The sequence below is a fragment of the Microtus oregoni genome, unplaced genomic scaffold (genome assembly GCF_018167655.1).
Source record: "Microtus oregoni isolate MIOR12 unplaced genomic scaffold, Mior012 000014F_ref0000157, whole genome shotgun sequence".
NCBI lineage: Eukaryota > Metazoa > Chordata > Mammalia > Rodentia > Cricetidae > Microtus > Microtus oregoni.
The window spans coordinates 3,956,387-3,982,496 of NW_024543073.1; the positions used below are offsets into that span (position 1 = coordinate 3,956,387).

At 43.2% G+C, this 26,110-nt stretch overlaps 1 protein-coding gene across 1 annotated transcript in view; it reads left to right on the forward strand.

Annotated features, from left to right (window-relative positions):
* The window catches only part of Il31ra (interleukin 31 receptor A), a 37,466-nt gene that overhangs the window by 7,346 nt on the left and 4,010 nt on the right, over positions 1 to 26,110 (forward strand). The window contains exons 4-12 of the mRNA XM_041663464.1: positions 1,154 to 1,317; positions 7,165 to 7,307; positions 8,008 to 8,161; positions 10,533 to 10,612; positions 12,973 to 13,189; positions 19,132 to 19,317; positions 20,789 to 20,890; positions 22,078 to 22,224; positions 23,790 to 23,930. Of these exons, the coding sequence (XP_041519398.1) occupies positions 1,154 to 1,317; positions 7,165 to 7,307; positions 8,008 to 8,161; positions 10,533 to 10,612; positions 12,973 to 13,189; positions 19,132 to 19,317; positions 20,789 to 20,890; positions 22,078 to 22,224; positions 23,790 to 23,930 (1,334 nt within the window). The remainder of the gene's footprint in view (positions 1 to 1,153; positions 1,318 to 7,164; positions 7,308 to 8,007; positions 8,162 to 10,532; positions 10,613 to 12,972; positions 13,190 to 19,131; positions 19,318 to 20,788; positions 20,891 to 22,077; positions 22,225 to 23,789; positions 23,931 to 26,110) is intronic.

Genomic DNA, 26,110 nt, shown 5'->3' on the forward strand with positions numbered 1-26,110 from the left:
TACCCCAACCTCCAGGTTCTCTCTGATCCTTAGATTCCACATGTCTAAGCTCTGTTCCTCCCCAGTACACACTCACAACTTGCAAACTGAGCCTCCTATTCAGTTCTGCTCCATCTCTGCTCCATCTGATCAGCCTCAGGACCACGTAGGTTATGTCCGTGCCCACCTGTCACCGCTCTGGAGGCGTTGGCACCTCTTAATCCTTTCTAAATAGTTCATCAACTAAGCATGTAAATATCTGATCTTACAGGGGCCATTTTCATTCAAATCACCACGTCTACCTGTCCTCTATCTATTATCTATGTGTTTATTATCTCTTTATCAATATTTTATTTATCTGTACGTAGAGCTATCTATCTTAATGACTTTTTAAAAAACAATATACAAATGATAAAAAATTCATCATGAAACACACAAATGTTTTCAATTGCACCCTCAAAAGACAGTAATTTAAACATCTTTATGAAGAGCTTTCCAAGCATCTCTGACAAATCACATAAATGTATGTTTGTATAAAACTGATCAATCTGTGCATGCTATGTATCCTATTAGAAGGTGGGGTATCTTTCCACATCAGTAACCATGAGTATAATAATAGCCATAATTTTAAATATTATTTATAGTTATAATTATTTAGCAAACCCTCTGATAGTTTCCTTATGTCACCCTAGCTGTCCTGGAATGCACTCTGTATACTAGGCTAGCCTTGAACTCACAGAGATTCATCTGCCTCTACCTCCTGAATGCTGGGATTGAAGTCATGCACCACCAGTGCCTGGCTTGAAAGGATAAATCCTTAAGGCTCTAGCTTTAATATTCTAATTCTAGTCTGCATTTGAACAATCTGTTCTTTATTTCTTAAAGTAGGAATGCATTATCACACAGTCTATGGGGTTGATTGTAATCTGTTTGTGTTTCTGATGGTAAGAATACACAGTCATATAGACAGTCTGCTTGTCTCCAGGTCTGTGTAGCTCACGGCATCTCAGGCAGGCAGGATGCAGGGACCTTTAACAGAGAGATACAAACCCTGGACCAGACACTTCTGAGAAACCCAGTGCAAAACTAACAAATACTACTTAGAACTTGTAAGTGTGATTTTGTTTTCAGCAGTCTGTACTGAACTCATGGTGAATTTCCTTTTCTCTCGAAGCTCCTTTGGGAAAATGAGTTTCATCAAGCAGGTCACAAATGCTTCGTGTTCTTTTTCCCGTTCGTATATAATACACCCAGATATCTGCACTGTTGAAGTAGAAGCTCAGAACAGAGACGGGAGCACGAAATCTGACATCACAAGCTGGAACCTCGGCCACATCGGTGAGTGGCTGATGACATCAGCGTCGTTACACGGAATAATTACTCTCCCACTTCCTTCTCAAAATAAACTCGGAGTTTGAGGGAGTAATAGGTATGTGCTGTGGGCCTAGAAAAGATGCCTATTGAAGAAGGAAGGGGAGGAGAGGGAAGGAGAAGATGGAAGAAATTAATTAAATGAGGAAAAAGAGTGATAAACAGGAGGGTTCTGGCTGACCATTGATCTCTTTTGCAGTATGAGGTATGAAATAAACAGGGTCTCCCCAGCATGTCATCGTTGCTCGTGAAGGAAAAGAGGAACTCTTATTTTTAAAAAAACTGTCACCAATTGTTGTCTTTCGAACTTTAAAAAATTTTTTTAACCATAAATTTAAAGTGACTGCTTTATTTAAATATAATTAATATACTATAGATTCAAAGTGTTAAAGTATACAATTCAGTGGATTTATTATGTGCATAAAATTCTTTAAATATTACCACTAATTCAATAATAGGATTAAATTCAATATAATTAAAAAAAAAACTTCACACTTAACAGTAGCAAGTTCCTAATTATTTTTTTTTGCCTTTTCCTCCAACTTCTAGCAACTTCAAGCATGTTTTTTTATCCCTATAGATTTACCTACTAGGACCATTTCATATAAATAGAATTGTGTAATCTGTGGTCTTTTTATCTGGCTTCTATAATGACTTCAAGGTCTGTCATTTGTTAAGACGCTGCTCCATTTCAATGGTTGACTTACATTCCATGAAATGGGTGTGTCGTCTTACATCGATCCATTTGTCAGCTGGGGTACAATTAGGTTGTTCCTATTTTCTGGTTAGTATAAATAGTGCTTCTGTGAACATTGGTATAAATGTTTGCTTGAAAATATCTTAAATGATCTTAGATCTATACCTACTGCAATTGCTGTGTCCCTTGGCAACTCAATTTAACTTCTTCTTTAGCCGTTACCATTCTCACTGACTGTGTATGAAGATTCCGGTTTCTTTATAGTCGTGCTGGTGGGTCAGTGTGATTTGTACCCCACTGGGGTCCTGATTCACGTTGTGGCATCTGCAGTGTCTGTTTCATTTAAAAATCTTGCCCATTTTTACTTTTTTTTGAAAAGTATTTCATTGGCTATATTAATCACCAGCAATGGCTTTCATCATGGCCTTTCCACACACATATAAAACATATTTTGATAATATTCCTCCCATGACTTTTCTTGTCCTGCTCCTACCCCACTGATCCCTTCCCAGCTCTGTTGTGTTTTAAGGTTTCTTTCTATTTGGAATAGGTGATTAACAAATATTTTCTCCCTTTGTTTGGATGATCTTTAACATTTTTTTGATCTTTTAAATTTTTTGATAGTGTCTTTTTAGACAGCAAAATAAGTTTGATGAACTCAGTGCACTGGTTTCTCTTTTATTGCTTGTGCTTCAGAGATTGCCTCTAAGAAACAAATCATCACCAACTTTAATTAATTTTTTGCTGTGTTTTCTTCTAAGGTTTTTAAATGACTGCACTTTGCCCATTTGTTCCATTCCAAGTAATTTTGATTGTTTGACTTCAGTGTTTGGGGGCAGGTTGGCCTCACATTATACAGCTAAAATGAAATTTGATTCTCATGTCCTCGGCCTCTCAGGTGCTAGGGTTATAGGCATGTACTATCATGCCTGGCCCATTGAGCTCACTTTTTAAAAGGTGTCTTTTTATTTAATTTTAATTTTGCATGTGGGTGTGGGAGCATGCACACACATGGGCCCAGGACCTTATAAAGGCCAAGGGAGTCGAACCCCCTGGAGCTGGAGCTGAAAGGTGATTGTGAGCTACCTGACGTGGGTGCTGGGACCTGAACTTGGGTCCTCTGTGGTAGCACTACACACTCTGAGCCATGTCTCTAGCCTCCTGGGGTAGTTTAAACATAGTGCTAACAGTGTTGGTCAGCTTTTTGTTGCTATACCACATATCTAGACTGTTTATTAAAGAGAAAAGACTTGTTTTAGAGGGTTCAGTCTGTGCTGGTCAGCCCCATTGCTGCAAAGCCCTTTACTTCCTGGCTGGAGAACAAAACAGAAGAGAGAGAAAGTCATCGCAGCTCCATTGTCCTCTTCAAAAGTAAATGCCTAGTGCCGCCCCAAAACTGCCTACTAGGCTCCACCCCTTAAAAGTGCCATGACCTTCCAGTAGCCACAGGTGAGAACCAGACTTCTAATACAGGGACTTAAAGATTAACAGTGTGACATTCTTTTTAGAAACTAAACATTTTTTAACAGTAGTTTTTTTTTTGATCTGTTGAGCTATATATTTTTCTCCACTCCTCTCCCTTCCTCCGCCCTCCCCTTCTACCTTTTTCCATGATTCCCACTCTCCAATTTACTCAGGAGATCTTGTCTTTTTCTACTTCCCATGTAGATTAGGTCTATGTATATCTCTCTTAGGGTTCTCATTGTTGTCTAGGTTCTCTGGAATTGTGAATTGTAGGTTGCTTTTGTTCTTCATATCTAAAAGCCACTTATGAGTGAGTACATATTATATTTGTCTTTCTGGGTCTAGGTTACCTCACTCAATATGTTTTCTAGATCCATCCATTTGCCTGCAAAATTTAAGACGTCATTTTTTTTCTGCTGTGTAGTACTCCATTGTGTAAATGTAACACATTTTCCTTATCTATTCTTCTGTTGAGGAGCATTTAGGTTGTTTCCAGGTTCTGGCTATGACAAACAATGCTGCTATGAACATAGTTGAGCACATGTCCTTTGGATATATGCCCAAAAGTGGCATTATTGGGTTTGAGGAAAGTTGTTCCTAATTTTCTGAGAAATCAAAAATCACCATACTGATTTCCAAAAAGGTTGTACCAGTTTGCACTCTCACCAGCAATGGAGGAGTGTTTTCTTTACCCCACATCCTCTCCAGCATAAGCTGTCATCAGTGTTTTTGATCTTGGCTATTCTTACAGGTGTAAGATGGAATCTCAGAGTTGTTTTGATTTGCATTTCTCTGATGGCTAAGGATGTTGAACATTTCCTTAAGTATCTTTCAGCCATTTTAGATTCATCCATTGAGAGTTCTCTGTTTAGGTCTGTACCACATTTTTTTTTATTGGATTATTCTTTTGATGACCAATTTCTTAAGTTCTTTGTGTATTTTGGAGATCAGCCCTCTGTTTGATATGGGGTTGGTGAAGATCTTTTCCCATTTTGTAGGCTGCCATTTTGTCTTGTTGACCATGTCCTTTGCTTTACAGAAGCTTTTCAGTTTCAGGAGGTCCTGTTTAATAATAGTTTCTCTCAGTGTCTATGCTACTGGTGTTATATTTAGGAAGTGGTCTCCTGTGTCAATGCGTTCAAGTATACTTCCCACTTTCTCTTCAATAGGTTCAGTGTAGTTGACTTTATGTTGAGGTCATTGATCCATTTGGACTTGAGTTTTGTGTACGACAATAGATATGGATCTATTTCATTCTACATGTTAGTATCCAGTTATATCAGTACCCATTTGTTCAATATGCTTTCCTTTTTCCATTTTATATGCTTTGCTTTTTTGTCAAAAATCAGATGTTTGTAGGTGCGTGGAATGATATCCAGGTCTTTGATTCAGTTCCGTTGGTCCTCCTATCTGTTTTTATGCCAATACCAGGCTGTTTTCAGTACTGTAACTCTGTAGTAGAGTTTGATGTCAGAGAAGTATTTAAAGTTCCTTTATTGTACAGGATTGTCTTGGCTATCCTGGGTTTTTGCTTTTCCATATGAAGTTGAGTATTTTTCTTTTGAGGTCTGTGAAGAATTTTGCTGGGATTTTGATGGGTATTGCATTGAATCTGTAGATTGCTTTTGGTAAGATTGCCATTTTTTTTTTTTGAGACAGGGTTTCTCTGTAGTTTTTGGTGCCTGTCCTGGAACTAGCTCTTGTAGACCAGGCTGGCCTCGAACTCACAGAGATCCGCCTGCCTCTGCCTCCCGAGTGCTGGGATTAAAGGCGTGTGCCACCACCGCCCGGCTAAGATTGCCATTTTTATTATGTTAATTCTACCTATCCAAGAGCATGGACGCTCTTCCCACTTTTTGGTTTCTTCTTCAATTTTTTTCTTCAAAGACTTAAAGTTCTTATCATACACTTGTTTGGTTAGAGTTACTCCGAGTTATTTTATGCTATTTGTGGCTTTCTCTGATTTCTTCCTCAGCCCATTTATCATCTGTGTACAGAAGAGCTACTGATTTTTTTTTTGAGTTAATCTTGTATCCTGCTACATTACTGAAGGTGTTTATGAGTTGTAGTAGTTCCTTGGTAGAAATTTTGTGGTCACTTATGTAAACTATCATATATCATAGGCAAATAATGAGAGTTTGACTTCTTTTCTGAGTCATATCCCCTTGACCTCCTTTTGTTGTCTTTATTGCTTTAGCTAGGACCTCAAGTACTATATAGAATAGATATAGAGAGAGTGGACAACTTTGTCTTGTTCCTGATTTCAGTGAAATTGCTTTAAGTTTCTCTCCATTTAGTTTGATGTTGGCTGTTAGCTTGCTGTATGTTGCCATTATTATGTTTAGATATGTTCCTTGCATTCCTGCTCTCTCCAACACCTTTATCATGAAGGGATGTTGTATTTTGTTGAAAGCTTTTTCAGCATCTAATGAGACGATAATATGGTGTTTTTATTTTTCAGTTTGTTTATATGGTGGATTACATTGACAGATTTTCATATGTTGAACCATCCCTGTATCTCTGGGATAAAGCCGACTTGGTCATGGTGGATGATTTTTCTAATATGTTCTTGGATTTAGTTTGCCAGTATTTTATTGAGTATTTTTGTATCAATGTTCATGAGTGAGATTGGTCTGTAATTCTCTTTCTTAGTAATATCTTCCTATGGTTTGGGTATCAGGGTAATTGTAGCCTCATAAAAAGAGTTTGGCATTGTTCCTTCTGTTTTTATTGTGTGGAACAATTTGAGGGGTATTGGTATTAGTTCTTCTTTGAAAATCTTGTAGAATTCTGTGCTGAAACCATCTGGTCCTGGGCTTTTTTGGTTGGGAGACTTTTGATGACTGTTTCTATTTCTTTAGCAGTTATAAGTCTATTTAATTTGCTTAATTGGTCTTTATTTAATTTTGGTGAAATTTATCCAGAAAATTGTCCATTTATTTTAAGTTTTCCAATTTTGTGGAGCACAGATTTTCAAAGTATGACCTGATGATTCTCTGGGTTTCCTCCATGTCTGTTGTGATGTCCCCCTACTTCAGGATTTTTCAAGAAAATTGTTTTTATTTCTTTAAGCCAGGGCTTTGGTCTGTATCCACCAGCCTTTCACGTTCTGGGACTATAAATATGAGTCACCATGCTTGACTAAAATACATATTTTCAAGAAAGGAAATTTGGGCCCATGATGTTGGCGGTGTGCAAGGAAGATGAGCGGCATTTTCTGCTGGCCATTCTCCAGCATGGGGGCCAAGGACACAGGCCTGCTAGTTGCTTCTGCCAACTCTTCATAAATAATTCGGTTGTAGGTTATTCCACGAGCCATATTTATCTATGACTGCATCATTGTCGTCACTGAACATATTCTTTTGTTTTGCTATCATTTTGCCTGGTATTGAGTAAAGGACTTATTTGCGCAGGACTCATGGGAGCACTCCTCTTCTGGCTGGGCATGTTCTTTCCTTCGGTACAGGGCTTTGGGAGAGTGACGTTCTCTTCCCACTGGCCTGCTGGTGGATCTGCGTACAGCAAGCCACAGATTATGGGCTGTCATTGGCTCTCTGGGGTGTCTGCGCACTCAACTCTGGGTGGATGTTGTTAGTATCTTCTGTCAGTCTATAATTATGAGGGTTTTATTTTATTGTTTTTTTTTTTTTTAGTGAAAACTGAACCACCTATAATTTTAAGTGTGAATCCAATTTCGCATCAGATGTTCCAGATATGGTGGAAACCCCGTGAGAAGATTCCTATCGATCCTCTAAGGTGCACCCTTCGGTTCAGGGCTGTGAACAGTACCCACTGGGTAAGTTCCGCCATTATGGTATTTCTGCTAGAGACCCGAGGAATGATTTCACTGGCAGTTTTGCTCATCTGGAATTGTGGTTTTTTTTTTTTCTTTTTACATGGGAAGCAGGAAAAAAAATAATAGTGACTATTGTACTATTCTACTTCTCCATCTTCCATTTGTGATTTTAGCTTGGAAGCATATTCTACCATATGCATTTTGTATTCTGAGCACAATAACACCCTAAATAATTAGAAATTTGCATTTATAGTATATCCTGGTTTGTGTACAGCAGTGTCGGCCACCAGAAAATTAACCAAAATTCAAGTGTTTTTTAATTACCATTGGATTTCTTCATGGAAGTCTCATCCATTATTTCAGCCTATTTAGACTCTTTATTCTGCTACCCCAAACTTACCATTAACATTTTGTTTTCTGATGTTTAAAACCTTCAGATTTGATAACTTCTATAGCTTTATCATTCATAAAAGTGGTGACTGATTCAGAGCCCTGTGGCAAGCCAGCAGACCCTCAGGGACAGTGACTCTTATTTCTTTGGTTATCATTTATTTTCCAGACCTCTGTGATTATATCTAGTCACATGACATTCAGCCTATGTTTTAAACATGTCTAGGCAGCTGTCATGGACCTTTTCCCACACACAGTAAAATAATCCATGCTGTCTCTGTTTCTGCTTAGCATCCATTCTGTCTTTCAGAAAGAGGTCAGTTTCGAGGATCATAACAAGGTCTACAACCTCACGGGGCTTCAGGTTTTCACGGAATATGTCATAGCTCTACGATTCAAGACCAATGAGTCAAGATTTTGGAGCAACTGGAGCCAAGAAAAAAATGGAGTGACTATGGAGGAAGGCAAGCCACTCTCTGCTATTCAAAGTCTGCTTATCCTGGTTCTAGTCTTGCTGGCTTTTGACACATGCCATGCTTAGGATTCATCTTGAGAAAAGCAAGTCCTAGCGTATCTGCGGGCCCCCTCTTCATAAGCACTAATAGTATCTGCTGAGCCCCTGGGAGGGAGCCGTGTTCCTCAGATGACTAGTTACTATAGCAACCTATGTTCCCAGAGAAATAGGATCTTATCTGTCATACTCTTTAGGAGATTTTTTAAAAAAATATTTATTTGCTTGTTTTATGTATATGCATATTTACCTTTATGCCAGAAGAGGACATCAGATCCCACTATAGATGATTGTGAACCACCATGTAGTTGCTGGGAATTGAACTCAAGACCCCTGGAAGCAGCCAATGCTCTTAACCACTGAGCCATCTCTCCAATCCCTCTTAGGAGATTCTTACACACTAGAAGTGATATGATTTCCTATAATGACATCCTATGATAAGTTGAAACTATACATCTTAAAAATCTTTAAAATAGTCACTAAGTATATGACTGTAGTGATAATACAAGAAAATAGGTCATATTTTTAATGACAGCAAGAGAAAGAGTCAGTTCACACACTGGCCGCTGGAACAACTTCTGTACTCATGACCCAGGATTTGTTTTTCTTCCCGAGCCTGCTTAAATTTCTGTGAGACCAGCTTGGAACTATCACATATTTGCTATATTCAGCCTTTTGGTTGGATTCTGGAACCCACATGATACCTTTTGAATTTGCATTCCTCATGGGAGGGGTTCAGGCTTAGTCTGTAACCTTCTCTTCATGGATGTAGCTTCAGGCATGGGGAATTGTGCCCGTCTCGTCTGAGATTCAATTCTTACATGCCATGCTCTGGTAATGTGGGAAAGATACCACAGAAAATTCAAAACCACATGCTTGGGTCAAAGGACCAGGTCTAGCACATATTGATGGCTATATTAAAAAAATAAATTTTTTGATTAAAATTGTATATGTTTATCATATATTCTATAAACATCATCTCCGAATGCCCAAGCAATACAAATAACTATAGGTATAAAACATCACATAAAATGCATGCTGAAAACAGCCAGGTGTGCTGAATAATCAGGGTTGAGCTGCACTCTTCCTACAAACATCAGAATGAACCTCACGTTCATGGCCCAAACTGTCCTCTTCCCAGCTACACCCTTCACCGGGTAGTTCGGTGATGAAATAGCACCTAGAGTGTGGTTGTGGCTTGTCCAAATCTCCTTGCTGTTGCCATCATTTTTCTTTCATGGTGCTATCATGGCCCATTCTAACAATTCTTTTTAAAAAAAGCCTAGCCTGCTTCTCGGTCCAGTATGTCCTCATGTCATGTCCTCAACTTATTCTGCTGTCAGCATGACAAGTTATTATTTCTTCTGTTTATTAGTTCAGCTGGGTGTCATTTGCTGACTAACCAGATCAACACTTACAAACCACCCCCAGAGAACTTTGGCTCTGAGCAGAGCCTTTTTTTTTTTTTGGCTTTTGTTTTTCTTCATTCTTTTTCAGGATCTGAGAGGGCTAGATGATTGTATGACCTAAACTCCAGAAGTTCCTAAGTTCTTGTTTTCCAATTCATAAATCATCTATTCCCTATTTCATAATGGAATTCTATTTGTCTAATTCGTATCTTCTCAAACCTTATAATTATTTGAAAAGTTCTAAGCCAAATTGAGGTGCTACCTTTTTCTTTTAACCTATTCATTATTAGGACTATCTGTCTAATAATCTGAAAAGTTCTGTTTAAATATCTATTCATATGGTACATATCCAGGATTTAAATCCTGGCTGTGTTACTTTAAAGCTTGTATAATTTGGCAATTCCTTCATTTCTCTATGAGGATGGTAATGTCAGATCCCCACAGTGATGGGCTGTAGGGATTATATGTGCTCATCCAGATAAGACACTTAGTGCAGTGGTACTTGCTAGAAGTTAGCCACTGTCACTGTTGGTCATTGGTAGGTCTACTAGTATGTGATTGATTGCAGATGGAAGGGCTAGTGTGTTAATGTACACAGGTGTCAAATTTCAGAGGACAAAGTGCGTTTCCACCCAGCTTTAGGGGACCAGGTGAATCCCAATGGAGCATATTTTACTCTTCCTCCTTTACACTGTTATTAAGTTATCAGAAGAAGAGCAGATTTATTTGGAGATGTGGTTGATTCCAGCCCTTCAGCCCTGGAATGAAGACCTTGTTGGGCGTTACAAGGCTGACTCCCTCCTCTCTGCTTTGTTTGTCCCCTCCTTGCCAAGGGCAGAGTGCCCAGTGGTCCAGGGGATATCTGCTGCTACAACCCCGTTCTGTCAGTTACGCAGTCCTTCTTGTTCTTTCCAGTTCCGCACATCCTGGACCTGTGGAGAATTGTGGGCCCGGCCGGTGTGGATGGAACGAGGAAGGTGGTGCTGCTGTGGAAGGTGATCTTCCTTCGCTGTACTTAACTCCCTGGTTAGAAGCCTGTGGTGGTGGTGCACACCTTTAACCCCAGCACTCAGGAGGCAGAGGCAGGTGGATCTCTGTGAGTTCAAGCCTGGTCTACAAAGCGAGTTCCAGGATAATCAGGGCTACGAAGAGAAACACTATCTCAAAAAACTTGAAAACAAAACAAAAAACCTTTAGTCTCCTCCCCTTAAAACCCCATGATTCTCAATGTTTTACCCTACCATCCTGTCCTATAGGTCCTTGTGCTACCTCAGAACTCACAGCTGTGCAGGTCAGAAGCTCCCCATCAGCTACCGTGTAGAAAGCCCAAGTACACATCACAGACATGGGATACTTTCTTCTATCTGAATCATTATAATTGGGGCAATTACAAAGTGCAACGGCAGAATGCACCATGGTCTTCCTGAGGAAGCTCCCCCGGGACTGCCATCCCCTAGAATATAGTGCAAGATTTTGCAACCTCATCCTTACACCCAAGAAGAGCATCGACGGGGGGCAGGTCATCTGATATTGCCAACATATTTGAGACGTGTGTTCCTTTAAGTACTAAAGTAGTGTGGTGTGCAAAGGCAGAAGAGCGGTTACATGATCCTTTCTAGGATGACAACCTGGGCTTGAGGGGAAAAATGAAGATGGTAGGTGATACAGGGAAGATGGGGAGGGAGGAACTAAGAAGAAAAGAAGAGGAGAAGGGACAGAAAGGAAAACAAAGAGGTAAACAGGAAAGGAAGGGGCAGAAGACAAGCTGCAGGAAGCAGAAAAGAGATAAAGGAGAGGTTGAAGGGAAGAAGAGATGGCGAGAGGGAAAATGTGTTAGAGCTCGATCTAATGTGTCTCCAGGGCCACTAGGAAGTGATCCATTTGCTGACGCTTGGCAGCTTAGAGCTTTTTAAATGGAGACATCACCCTAGCTGGCTGAGTGACATCCAAAACCAATTGCTGCAGGCTTGACACTGCTTTTGTCTATGTTCTTGGGACATCCTTAGGTGGCAGAGACAGGGGCATAGGAGAGCACAGCCAAAGTTGGGAAGTCATTGATATGAACCCCAGATGCGGTAAGGTGTGGAAAGAGACGGCTCTGTTCACACTCTTGTCTTCAGGCAGGAAAGTGAGGGGTGAACCTTGCGAGGTCTTAGCTATACTGTGGTAGGTAGGAGGCAAGAGGCCAGCCTGGGAAGTAAGTGACCAGGCTTCCCCACCTGCCTCCTCCTCCTTCCTAGAGGACTGTCTTCTCTATGCCTCAGTAGGAGAGGGTTTTCTAAGAAGTCAACTTATTTAGCAAAGCATTCACTAAAAGACTCGAAAGTCTTGATAGTGGTAAAGGTGGTGAGATTCTATGATTGTCTTGAAAATCGCTGATCTGGACACACTGAAGTAGTGACTAAGATGGGCTCAGTGGTGGGGAGTTTGGCTAGTGTGGGTAAAGCTGCGGGTGGGATTTCTAGCACTGAAAATGAACAGAAAATAAAACCCAGCAAATTTTATAAGATATGAGTACCATATCGGCAAAGGCTAAAGGGGAAGGAAAGATAAGGCACTGTCTTGGGAGACAGGGGGATCCTTGTCCTTAGAGGTTCTAGCTGGTCTTTCATTGCTGTGGTCAATGAAAGGGAATTCCTGGACTGTGATGATGTTGTGCCAAAGTGAATTAAAACTCTGTCTGACCACAGGTCCTCTCATTCTACTCCATGATGTTTGCAATCAGTAACTAATACAGGAAAACTTGGAATCCCTATAATTCCCGGGAAATAATTCATATGTTTACTCGCAGACAAAACATCTGGTCAGTGGCTCCAAGTTTAAGACTACAAATAGGAATCTGAGTCACAGTTTATGGACTTGCACTTCGGGCTTCCTGCTGAGGGGACTGGCAGGGAAACCCTGAGTATTTTGGCTGGATTACCTAGCTGGATGTCTGGTCCAGGACATCTGTCTTCCCTCTCTAGAGCGGGGAGCTGTGGGAGTAAAAGATAAAGGCACAGCTACCCACCCACCTTTGATGACTTCTGAACTTGATTTTGACCCAGAAGGGAAAGCCTTGACCTTTTAGCTTTTATACCTCTACCTGCGCATGACAGAATGAAGGACGCAGAAGGAAGGGGATGTGGCTTGCTAGTCCCAATTTAGACCCATGAAACTGGTTTCATGTTGAGAGTTGATATGCAGGCACCATTTGGTAAATCATTTCTTCTGGCACTTGAAGGGTTAACATCACCACAGGGCAAATGTTACAACTTAGCATCTGATGGCTAACATGACATTGCTCCATTTATCATTGTCCCCATGTCTTTCTCTTTCTGGTTTCGACAATCTCCTTTCTTTTCTTTGGATACAGAAGGCAAAAGGAGCCCCCATCCTGGAGAGAACACTTGGCTACAACATACAGTACTTTGCAGAAAACAGCACCAACCTCACAGAGATAAACAATGTTACCAACCAGCAGTATGAACTGCTTCTGACGGGCCAGACACACTACGTGTCTGTGACTTCTTTTAATTTTCTTGGTCAGTCTCAAGAGGCCGTCCTGAGGATCCCAGCAGCTCATGAGGAGAGTAAGTACCCCTTCCTCGAGCGTCTAGTTCCATCTGGTTGAAGAAAGAGCAGTCCGTGTCCTCGGGATAGTTGTTCCTCCTGAATCAAATAGAAGGGTTGGAGCAAGGGCTCTTTAGGTTGTTGTGGGGGAACAGAACCTGCTGATAACCAGTAAGACTTTTCACCCCAAGATACAGTTCCTTCAGAGCAAAGTCTGGGCTGCATGTTTAGAGCCTGAATCACACAGCACAGTCAGCGCCTGGAAGCTCTGCACGCTACTTTTGTTGGTTCTGGTCCAAGTGGCTGGGTGATGGGTTGAGCCACAGAAAAGAAACAGTCGTGTTTGAGGCCTGTGTCCTCAATGACTGTGTGTTCTCCTGAACCCTCTTCTTCCCAGATGGCTCTGCCCTGTGGTTTAGTGCTCACTCTCCTGTTTTTTCTCCTTCCCCTTCTGTTTGACGGACCAGCTAGGAAAACTGCTTATATGTGTATGTAAACTTGCCAGTTAGTTGTTCGTTAAATTCTTTTGAGACAAGATCTCACTCTGTAGCTGGCCTCTAACTTACAGACCATTCTGCTTCAGCCTCATGAGGGATGGTATTGTTGACAATAGCCACCATGTCTGGCAGTTACACTGTTGCTGAAGTAGTTCTGAGCATTTTACCAAACACAGGCAAAGCAGCAAAGCCTTATTTTCTATGTTTTGGAATAAAAAGCCTAGGTGGATTGTGTGTGAGGGAGTGAGCGCTGTACTGCACGTTTGCATGGGTGTGTGTGTGTGTGTGTGTGTGTGTGTGTGTGTACACGAGCGAGCGTGAGGGAACCAGAGCACACCGCTGTGGAGGCCAGAGGTCGACACCTTCCTCCTCTCTCCCCGCCACTGTTTGGAACATGATCCCTCACCTAGTGACCTGACAGGAAACTCCCTCCTGGCTTCCTCCCATGCTGTGACTGCAGACATGCTCTGCCAGGCCTGGCTTTTAAGTGGGTACTCAGGGCCCAAACCCAGCCCCTCATGCTTGTCTAGAAAACACCTACTGAGCTTTCTCTTCAGCCTCCTCATTTTGGGATTGGTATTTCAACCTTTCCCTCCTCCTCAGGTTTCTAAGTACAATTTCTCTCTATCTTTCCCTCCCTCTCTTCTTCCCTCCCTCCTTCCCTCCCTCCTTCCCTCCCTCCCTCCCTCCCTCCCTCCCTTCCTCCCTCCCAACATTTTCTTTTTTCAAGAGAATACATACCCCACGAGGGCAGTAAATCTTTTAAAATAATATTTTTATTAATTCTTGAGAATGTCATTTATGTATTTTGACCACATTCGTCTCCTTCTACCTCCTCCTAGATCCACCCTCTTCCCCCAGCCTCCTCACCTCCCCCGATTAGAGTTTTCTTCTTCTGTTTCTCCCTCCCACCATGAGTCCAATTTGTGTTGTCCCACTACTCTTGAGAGTGAACCTGGAGGGCAGGGTTTTGTCTGTTCATTTGCCAGGTTTTGTTTGTTTGTTTCTTTTTTAAAAATATAATTTCGGACACACCAAACAACATAGCAGCTGACATTTGTACAGCTCAGCCTGGCTCAGACATTTGTACAACTAGCTCTAGACTTCTCTGCCTTCCCTTCCCTCTTCTCTTCTTAAACCCTCTTCTGTCTTCATTTCAGGATTCTGGGAAACTCATACTCTTGTGTTTTGAGTCAATGTTTAATGGTATTGAGGCAGGGTTTCTCTGTGTAACAGCACTGGCTATCTTGGAACTCCTTCTGTAGACCAGGCTGGTTGCGAACTCCGAGATCCCTCAGCCTCTGTCTGCTGAGTGCTGGGATTAAAGATCTGCACCACCATGCCCATCTGGTCCTTAACACCTTTGTTCCAGTGTCTAGGATTCTAGTGGTATTTTCAACAAATGATACGTGATTGGAATATGTGTTTCTTATTAAATGGAGGTACTGGCGGTTCCCACCGTGGCTCCGTCATGGGAAGCAATAGAGAACAGGGGATGGATACATTGTCCTTGGAGTCCAGCAGCCCTGGGTTTTTTTGCTCTTCCAAAAGGCACCATTCCATTGGGAAAGCTAGCTAACCTCTTTAGGATGGGTGTAACCTGGAATGCTTTCATAATACAACCACATCACAAACTTTTGCGAGGAGGGAGTGAGATCCTCTCTGGAAATGTTGTCCCACGCAGATCACTACCATCTTTGTTTTGAGGCAGGGTCTCATGTAACTGGGTTTTCCTCAGTGCACAAAGCAGCAGATGACCTTGAGTTTGTAACTCCCGTATTCCTTCTTTCCAAGTGTACTACCAAGCCAGGTACATGCTCTGCCGAGGATTGAACCAGGGTCTCAAGCACTCTACCAGTTGAGTTCATCTCTGGTCTCATTGTCGTCGTTCTCTCTTGTCTCCGTGTCTCTGTCTCATTTCCTCCCTCTGCAGCACTGGGGGTGCAATACAGCGAAGCTGTCTACCACTGATATCCCTACCCACTACCATCGTTCTTAAGAAATACATTTCTGCTAGATATGGGTTGTCAACTTAAAAATACTATAAAATGCACTTTAGCTAAAGTTATGCTAAATTCACTGAGGGCCTTTTTTTTTTTAATTTTTGTATTGAAGCTATTGCCTATAATGGTCCTAGACAAAGTATTGGTAATCCAGCTTGGTACACTTTTATTTTCTTCAAACAAAGTTTTTGAAATATTGTTAATATGCATCTTTACATGTGCTCTGTGGCCTCTTTGTACAACCGTTGTGTTCTAGGAGGCTGTGTTATATAGCCTGTGAACACTAAAATGCTTACTGTCTGGCTCTTACAGAGGAAGTTTGCAGAATGTTGTCATAGACAACTAGGAAAGCATAAGTCTTCCTTTTCCAGTATCGGTGACCACTGACAACAGCAGCTATTTGGTGCGGCACCCATGTGTGTCAAAGGCTTTATCCGTGCATGTTAATGGAGACACAGGAAAAGATAATGTCCGTTATACCTCTGACTGCTCTTTCAGTGTTTATCATAATTTATCACAGAAAACTAAGACTCTACAAAATTCTGTTTAATAAAATAAAATCACCTGGGAGTTAGGTAATAATATTTTTGACACTTAGCTATCATTGCATTAATATGATCAGTGCATGTTGTGTATTGGGCTGTGTCAGGTGTTGTGGTAAGATGGCACAGGCTATCTCAGCTGTGAATTGCCCCATGATGCAGATGCTGTTAGATCTGTCTTCCACATGATGAAAAGATCCGGGACAGTTTTGCAGTTTGTGCACGATTTTCCCAGTGTGATTCCAGCCTGTCTCCATGAACTAAACTGCTGAAATTCATATTCATAAGGTGACTTTGGGATTCTGGTCACAGATACTATACAAGCCAAGATGATTATGTGCCTCTGTGGGCCCCATGTTCTCATCTTTAGAATAAAGGTTTGGCAGAGATAACCCTCAGGGTCCCTCTACTTGAACTTCCTGAATTTTATGTGTCTTTGGTCACGGGCAGCAGTGGTCTGGTACAGGATGTGGAAAAGATAAGCCACTTGTGGTGAGTTAGCCTGTGGGACAGTGGCGACAGCATCATGGAGAGTTGGTGATGAGTCTCAGCTGGCAAGGGGGAAGTGGTCCTGAGAATGGTATTTACTAGATCCAGGGTGATCTGTCGTAAGACATCAATGATGCTCGAAGTCTAACCTCTTCCCTGCTTTTGGGGCTAATCTTGTTTTCCTCTTCCTCTTGAGAATGTTTTATATCGGGAGCGGGTTCCTCTTGAGGAATGGATGGAGCCAGCAATTAGTCTTTATTCTGTAGGGTGATTTAGAAACTTGTCTCTTAGTGCTCCTTATTGAGGCCAGGCCTCCCCTCTTGCATGACTGACTCATAGTTTCTGGACTCCTTTCCAACCTCCTCATGATCTTCTCCTAGCCTCATACCTGGCACAGTAGACCTAGCTCTCCTGCTCTTTCTGAGCTCCAGGATTGGTGGGCAGGAAGAGTGTGAGGTTTGGAAGCAACGCTCACTCATCTGCAGGGCAGGATTCCTTGCCAAGGCATTTGTTACCAAAGTGTCTCCAGGAGACCAGAGAAGGAAGTGGAAGACATAGGCAGGCAGGGAGGAGGCTAATTAAACCAAGGTACCACCTTATTGTCCCACTGCCAACTGGGCAGCTTAAAACAACAGGAACACATTGGTTAGGGAGGCTAGAGGTATAAAAAGCAAGCTGTGGACTGGACCATGCTCCCCCCAAGAGTCCCTAGATGAGGACTCTCCTTAATCCTTCCAAGCTTCTTGGGGCCCTAGGCTCTGGCTTGGGGCAGCTCCAATAGCTCCTATTTCCCTTCCTCCTCCTCTTTCTTTTCCTTCCTTTCCTTTCCTTTCCTTTCCTTTCCTTTTCTCTTGAATGTGTTTCTGTGCATGTTAATTTGTATACATGTGTGGAGGCCAGAGACAGACATCGGTTGTCTTTTTTAATTGCTCTCCACTTTATTTTTTATTTCCTAATTTTTTTAAAAAAATTATATGCATTGGTGTTTGACTTGTGTTTCTTTGTGAGGGAATCAGATCCACTGGAACCTGAGTACAGTTGTGAGCTTCTGAGAACTGAACCCAGGTCCTCTGGAAGAATAGCCACTGTTTTTAACCACTGAGCCATCTCTCCAGCCCCAATCTCTCCACTTTATTTTTTAAGATTCTGTGTGTGTGTTTGAAACTTGTTATGTAGGCTAACTGGCCTCAAAGAAGATCCTCATACCTCTGGCTCTGAAGTGCTGGGGTTGAAGTCATGCACCACCACTTCCTCCTATTTTTAATCCTCCTACTATTTTTAATCATGTGTATATGTGTGTGCCTGTATGTAGGTGTGTGCATGTGAGTGTAGGTGCCCCAGGAGACCATAGGCATTGGATCCCCCTGAGCTGACAGCACTTGTGAGCATCCAATGTAGGTGCTGGGAACTCAGTTCTAGCCTTCTGCAAGAACAAGTTCTCTTTACTGCTAGGTCATCCCAGCAATAAAGAGACACGGTTCAATCACTGGTCCCAGAGGTTACCAGCTTAGGTAGACCAGCTAACTGAGTAGTTTCAGGGATTCCCCTGTCTCTGTCTCCCCAGTCTACTGAACTCAGTGTTTTATGTGGGTGTTGGAGATCAAATTCAGTTCCTCGTGCTTGTGTCTTAAGCACTTTACTGACTGAGCCGTCTTCCTGGCTTTGCCCTCCCTAATCATCCCTTTCTCATAAGGACATCAGTTATGCTGAACGCAGGGCCCCCATCCACACCACATCTACGGTGATCCCATCTTCTCATAAGGTCGTTTTCTGTAGCACTGGGGATATCATTTTGGAGGATATTCATCGACTCATAAGAGATGTGCGCAGGGGGAGGAAGGGGTAGGCAGGTGGAGGCGGGGGAAGTAGGGGGAGGTAGGGGGAGGCAAGAGGGGGCAGAGGAGAAGAGTCAGGAGTCCTGAGGAAGAGAGGGCAATGATGTCCGGGCTCCGCGCTTCTCTCCCAGGCTCTTCCCCTGCCTCATCTTAACATCTTCAAGCCTCACTTTTCCCAGAGCCACCTTTCCAAGTGGACAGATTACCTGGCTTTCGTGCAGGAGTAGCAATTGGAATCTCAAGTCCAGAGTCAGTTTGGGAACCCATGAGCTTTTAGAGATGAGACTAGGTTCCCACTCCTGCTGGGAGAGGTTTTGACTGGCAGAGAAGGCATGGGACATATGTCCCTTCGGGTTCTAGCTCACTAGTGAGGTCTGTTTCTGGAAAGCAGTTTGGGAGGGGGGGCTGTAAGAGCAGATTAAGAAGTCATTTCATCATCAGAGATATTGGGTAAAGAAAGGGGAAAAGGATGAGAATAAAGTGGCAAGAGATGATACAGTGGAGATTTTGCAGTCTGGCAGTGAGGGATGCCTGTGGGGCTGGTACATTTGGGCCGAGTGTGGCAGCTGGGAATTTGTCCTTTCCTCTCTCTTCAGCCATCCAGTGCATCAGAGATATGCAGGCCCGCCTTGCTGAGCCTCTGCTGGTGGTGGAGTGGGAGAGCTCCATTCCCGAGGTGGACTCTTGGATGGTGGAGTGGCTCCCAGAAATGGCAGAGTCGGAGTTCTCTGCCCTTTCGTGGGAGTCCGTGTTTCACGTCACAAACTGGACCATCGAGCAAGGTAGCTGGCACAGACCCTGCAGGCTCCCTTGATGTGGGATTCGGTTTCACTGAAATCAACTTTTGAATTCTCTTTAAAGCTGTAACGTGAGGGACAGCCCTGGAGAAGTTTAGTAAACTGTCACAGTTCTCAATATGTCCCGGGTGAAGCTGGCACAGAAAGCCTGTCCCCAGGTGGGGGAAGTAAACACAACCTTCTCCATACATGTCAATAGAGACACAGGGAATAATGGTGCTTACTAGATACCCTGCCAGGGCTAATCATAATTTGACATAGAAAAGGGAGTCTTTTTAAAATAATATTTTAATTGACTCTGATAATTTCATGTGAACACACAATGCATTTTGCCCATATCTATGCTAATTCCTCCCTCTGACTTCTCCCATTTTCTCCATACCCCTCACAACCTTCTGTTCCTCCCTTTTTTCCTTTTATTTTTTAATGACCCACTGAATCTAATTAGTGCTGCCCATATGGGCATAGGTGTGTGGCCATCCACTGGATAGTGGTTGACTATCGCAGAGTGGGGTACACACGCTTAAGAGAGATGACTCTCCCCTCACTATCCATCGTCAACTGTCCATAATCGTGCCTCAGCTGGAGTGGGGCTCATGAGCTCCTGCCCACTTCATGCTGGAATGTTGACTGGTTTGAACATGTCCACAGTGAACACAGCCGCTGTGAGCTCAACAATATAGTGCACCTGCCCCGCCCCCAAAACCCACAATCTTCACCTTTACCTGAGGAGAGTCCCAGTTATCCTGGGGTGAAACCAGATTTTGGGTACCATTTGTCCTACCTCTGAGCTCCATTCTGCCTCAGTGGCCCATTTAAGAGTTAGGCCCCTTCCTCAGTGACAGACAGAGTAAACAGACTTTATTTCAAGAAAGTCCATTCCCCATGTAAGACTTAAGTTAGCTTCGCCTGGGATGTCTCAGCACTCTGGCTGTGTCCGGGTACTTCATGGCATCTATATTAAGAACACGCTAGCCAGGCATGGTTGGCATGTATTTATAGCCCCGGCTCTCTGGAGGAGGCTGGGTAGAGTGGAGGATCTTGAATTTAAGACTATCCTGGGCTATATCATGAGACTTTGTCTCCAAAAACAAACCAAAAGCCATATAAAGTAACACAGGCAGATAGAGGAGCTAGAATTCAGGGTATTTTCATATATGCTGTTGTCAGAAGGGTTACATTTTATTCAGCATGTGCCCAAATCATATGATACAATCAGCAATGGAGGAGGAAGGACTGGCTTCTCTCCCTGTTCAAGATGGGGCTGTAAATTTTATTAGAACTGTCCTCAGTTTAGTTCTGGGAGTTAGACCATTTTAGAACAGAAGAGATGGTAGAGACCATCTTACCTAGAAACAGAATGTCTTCTGCGGGGTGTAGTCCTTCGTTTCCTCTATTCTATTATGTGTACTTATGCAGTTTTTTCTCTCTCTCTCCATCCCCCTCTTACCTCAAGATAAATTAAAGCCTTTCTTGTGCTATAATATATCAGTGTATCCAGTGCTGGGACAAGAAGTGGGCCAGCCATACACCATCCAAGCTTATGCCAAAGAAGGAGGTACGTGTAGCTCAACCTTGGCGGGGGCCCACTTTGGTGAATTCAGATGCTGGGTTGTCATCAGGTCCAATTCTATCACAGCTTAATCTTCCCTTTCAAACGTGTTGGGCACACCTGGGCCCCAGGTACAGAGTGACTAGATTTCAAAGGTGGGCAGATAGAAATAAAGAGTTCAACAGACCCGGTCACTTCCCACTTTACAAAGGGGAAATCGAGGTTCACAGAGGCGAAACTCCTTGCCTGACGGCACAATACAGCAGCAACTAGCGCTGGAACCAAAGTTAACATTAATGAAGATCGATCCAGGAAGCCCATCACGTTCATCGGATACTTGCTGAAAGTGATTCTCTGTGAGTGTGTGCATACTGGCCGTGTGTGTTTTGGTACACATGTGTGGAGGCCAGATGTCAAATCTCGCTTGTCATTTCTCGGGAGCCATCCACCTTCTTGATTTTTTGAGACTCTCTCCCTGGGACTTGGGCTTCCCCATCAGTCTAGGCTGGTTTGCCAGCAATCCCCAGAGATCTGCCTGTCTCTATCGCTTCAGCTCCGATATTACAAGCCAGGTCACCATGGCCAGCTTAACTGGACCTCAGAATTGCATGGCAAACGCTTTAGCCACTGGGCTGATGTCTTGCAGCCTCCGGGATATCTTTTAAGTGCTGGGCGGTGGTGGCACACGCCTTTAATCCCAGCACTCGGGAGGCAGAGACAGGTGGATTTCTGTAAGTTTGAGACCAGCCTGGTCTACAAGAGCTTGTTCCAGGAGCATGGGCTTTCCTGCACATTATTCAGATTGTATTTCATCTTTTTGAAAGTTAGCATCTTCTAGCTTCAACGCTGGCAACTGTCTCCTGGTGTATACAGTTCGGCCAGGGAGGTTAGACTTCAGCTGATCATAGCTGTGCTTTACATATAGAAATGAAAGCTGGGTGATCATTGGAATGGGGGACCTATAAGAAAGCACATTTTCTTGGTGCTTTGAAATTCCTTGTGGTCGTATATGATAGGCCTGACTGAAAACAAAACAAACAACCTGTACAAACTAGTTGATGCATCCACCTTATTTCACCCCCAGCATTTCAGGTCTTACTTGAACAATGGTAGCAACTCTGGGGTAGGGGCGGATCTTCCTGGGTGGGATTCAACCTTCGTGTTTTTTTTTTTCATCTCCCTGTCCGCTGAAGCTCCATGCGAAGGTCCTAGGACCAGGGTGGAGAACATCGGTCTGAAGACAGCCACAGTCGTGTGGGAAGAGATTCCCAAGAATAGAAGAATGGGATTTATCAATAACTACACCATATTTTGCCAAGCTGAAGGTGAAAAAGAATTCTGTAAGTGTTCTCAAGCTGAGCAAACTCAATCGGCCCCTCTCCCCAGATGATGTGACTTAGACCTGACACAGGGGGGGACTTCCAGGGCTATGATCTGTACCTTACACAAATACCTAGCCTCTTTGTACCTCTCTGTATGTAGAGTCAAGAGCACCACCTCATGAAATAGTTGAAAGAGGTTTTTTTTTGTTTTTTTTTTGTTTGTTTGTTTGTTTTTTTTTGGATTTTCGAGACAGGGTTTCTCTGTAGCTTTTTAGTTCCTGCCCTGGCACTAGCTCTTGTAGACCAGGCTGGCCTCGAACTCACAGAGATCCGCCTGCCTCTGCCTCCCGAGTGCTGGGATTAAAGGCGTGCGCCACCACTGCCCGGCTTAGTTGAAAGAGTTTAAAGAAGAATGTAGGCAAGCCCCCTAAAGAGGAATGGGGGGCGCTGAAGTGATTTCTCCTGCTCAGTCACGGAATGGCTTGACCCACCCCCTTAGACTCAATGACCATTATCCCTATTGGAATCTGCCCAGCTTAAGGAGTGGGTTCATGTGCGGGGGACAGACTTTGTCTGGTGGCACTGCCTGGCTGCAGAGCTCTACCGCCCACTACCCTGGGTGCTTCATTTTAAGTCCACAGTATCTCCTGGCACCGTAAACTCTGGGCTATGTTTGGATTCTCATTTAGGTTAAATTTGATTTTGTTATGGTAGGGTATCCATAATGTAAAAATTAGCACTAAACATTTTTAGATCTTAAGAACCTTTATCGTATTGTGTAGCCGTCACCTTTCCCTGTTTCTTCTCCCTATGAGAGCTCTGTATTCTTTAATCAGTGGCTCCCATTCCCCTCCCCCCCACAGCCTCTGGAAACTACCAGACTGTCTACTCATTTCCTGCCCAGATTATTTCAAAGATGTAATCAGGGCTGAGGGGGCAGCGCAGAGTTCAAGCACTTACCTAGCATGCACGAGGCTCTGAGTTCACTGCAAGATAAGATAAATAAATCTTACAGTGTATATCTCATTTAGAAAACTATTTTTCTCTAGTCACTACGGATATGGAGCAGCCCTCTGTGTAGGCATTGGCTGCTTGTCCATCTTCTTCAAAGAAATATCCTCTTAACTTCTTCATTCATTTTAACATTGGGTTGACTTTGTGGTTTTGAGTTATGAGTTCTTTATAATGTGGGTACAAGCTCCTTATTAAATATATAACTTACAAATATTTTCTTAATTTTGTAGATAGTTATTTTAGTCTTACACTGTCTTTTGATGGACAAAGGCATTTTAATTTTAATGAAGTTCAGATTACTATTGTTTTATACAGTTGTTCATGCTTTGGGTATCATATTTTAAAAAACCATTCACAATTCAAAGTTGTGACTTATTTATTTTGGCTTTTGAAGAGTTTTATACTTTTAGCTCTTATATTTAGGTCTTTGTTCCATCTCGATGCACTTGAATTAAGCAAAAGTTGAGAGAGGGCTGGCTAGAATTTCAGGCCAGGGCTCTGAGGGTCAGCACTAATGCGTACTTTCAGTTTGGCTTGCTGAACTGTTCAGCTTCTGTCTCTCCCTCCAGCCAAGACAGTTAACTCACAAGTCCTGCAGTATGACCTGGAGTCTTTGACACGAAGGACCTCTTATACCGTATGGGTTATGGCCAACACTGGAGCTGGGGGGACCAATGGGAAAACAATAAACTTCAGGACCTCGTCAATCAGTGAGTACCAGCTTCAGGCCCCCCGCGTGGAGTTTCCATTGGGTGGGAGATGCCATTTGGCAAGAGCTGGAAAGCCAGCAGAATGCAGCAGAGCATGAAGCCTTGTGCTCTCTCTGGGTCGGCCACCTCCCTGAAAGATGAACACCAAGGAGCTGCAGAGGAGCAGGCGCACTGAGGGCTGAGTAAGACAGACTGCTCACTTTGCTTCTCCTTCCTGATAGGCATCCCCCCAATAGCCTTTGGGAAAGCAATCAACTTCAGCCTCAGCCATGAGTAGTTCCAGGGCAGGCTGTCATCCCACCTCTCACTCGCTAGTTCCTAAATGTCAGGGGTTGTGCAACAGAACCTCGGAAGAAAAAACTGGCCGATCAGAGGTTACCAGTGAACAGGAAGAGACTCAGTGGGGTTTTGAGCAAAAAGGTGTGTGTGTGTGTGTGTGTGTGTGTGTGTTCAGCTTACCAGCTTTTACATTGAAAACACGGAGAGCAAGAAGACCTTGATAGATTAACAAGCATGTAAAACGTAGCGGTTCATATGGTTGTTGGCTAAGGGAGATATGTAGTAGGAAGGCAGTGGATGTGTTCTAGATGAAGGAAAAAGAAGGGAAAAGTCTGCTCTGCAGAGCGTGTTCCAGGATGGCTGGGGCTACACAGGAGGACCCTGTTTCAGAAAACTGGAAAAACAAAACACACGTGACACTGTTAGGTTTTGCAATAACTAGGACAAGCCAAACAAAGAGTCTTCTCGTGCATCTCAAAATCCTTTTGTGATTCATACTCCAAAAGAATAAAACAGACTGTGCCTCTGGGAACCCCGAGCAGAGCATCTGCCTTTGCACAGAAAGCATGTTTTCCTCCGTGGACTAGCAATGTCATCTTGGCATTCTCTTTGATGCTGCCTTTGAAAAATTCTTTAAAAAAAAATCATGCTGTGTTTTCAGAGCACTGGATACAAGTTGGGCAGCTCATGGTATTTTCTCTCAGGATCAAGCTGAGAACAAGATACTGTGTCGGAGCCTAGGATTTCCCTCTTTGGTTTGTAGATTAGATTAAGACCACTCAACTTCCGTCCATCCCACCTTTTTTTTTTCTTTTGAAAAATGTGTGTAGCTGAGTGAACTTACGTGGACCACATACAGAAGAGGGTTCACATCACCCGGAACTGGAGTTATAGGCAGTTGTGAGCAGCCATGTGGGTGTTGAGAGCTGGACCTGGGTCTTCTGCAAGAGCAGCTAGTGTTCTTACCTGTCTCTCAGCCCTCTACAAGACACTCAGACACAGCGGTCACAGTTTCAAGTTCTAGATTCCCTGTAGAAAACCCACCGGTCACTCCCGCCCCTGCCTCCTTTCACTCCCTGCCTCTGGTTTCTCTCACTTGCTCCTTCTCCAAGGCTTATGCATCTCCTGGAGGCTTTTCTCTGTAGTGGTGCAGGGCAGCTCTTTCTCGTGAGCATACCTAACCATGGTGCTATATGCCAGCCTCGGCACGCAAGAGGTAGAGGCAGGAACATGGGAGGTGTGAGGCTAGATCAGTCTACACGGTGAGTTCAGGCCAGTGTGGGCTACACAATGAGGCAGACCCTATCTAAAAAATTAGATAAATGATACATAAATGCAAAATTAAGTTGTTAACCTCCCTCCACCTTACCCTTTATTCTGTTTTAGATTCTGTAGAAGAACAAAACAGATATGGTTTATGTAGGTGGAGTCTAGGTTTTCCAACAGTGGTCATCAGCATGCCGTCAAAACAGAGACCCTGGGAGCCACTCAGTTTTAGAATAAGATCTGGGTTAATGATACAGTCCCTGTCTAAAGCTGGAGGCCTGGGAGCTCTCTGGAGAGTTGTTAGCATGAGTCCATGTCCAAATGCTGGCTAAGCTGAAGTATGAAATCCATGGGTAATGCCTCTAGCAATCAACATTCAGGCTTAGGAAGAAGGGAACTTGCGCTTGCTGACTGGCTTTCTCTTTTTCCACTTTTATCCTATTCGGGTCCCTGAATGTTGGTCTTCCCCTAAGCTGCTCTCCAGTTTAGTCCTCTGAACACACCCTCACAGAGACACAGAAGCACGCTTTTACTGTTCTGTAGGCATCCCTCCATCCAGGCAAATCAATAGTTAGATTAAGTGTCAGAGTTTTACTGTGTGTGTCTCTCTACCCCAGTATATAAGAACCAGTGAG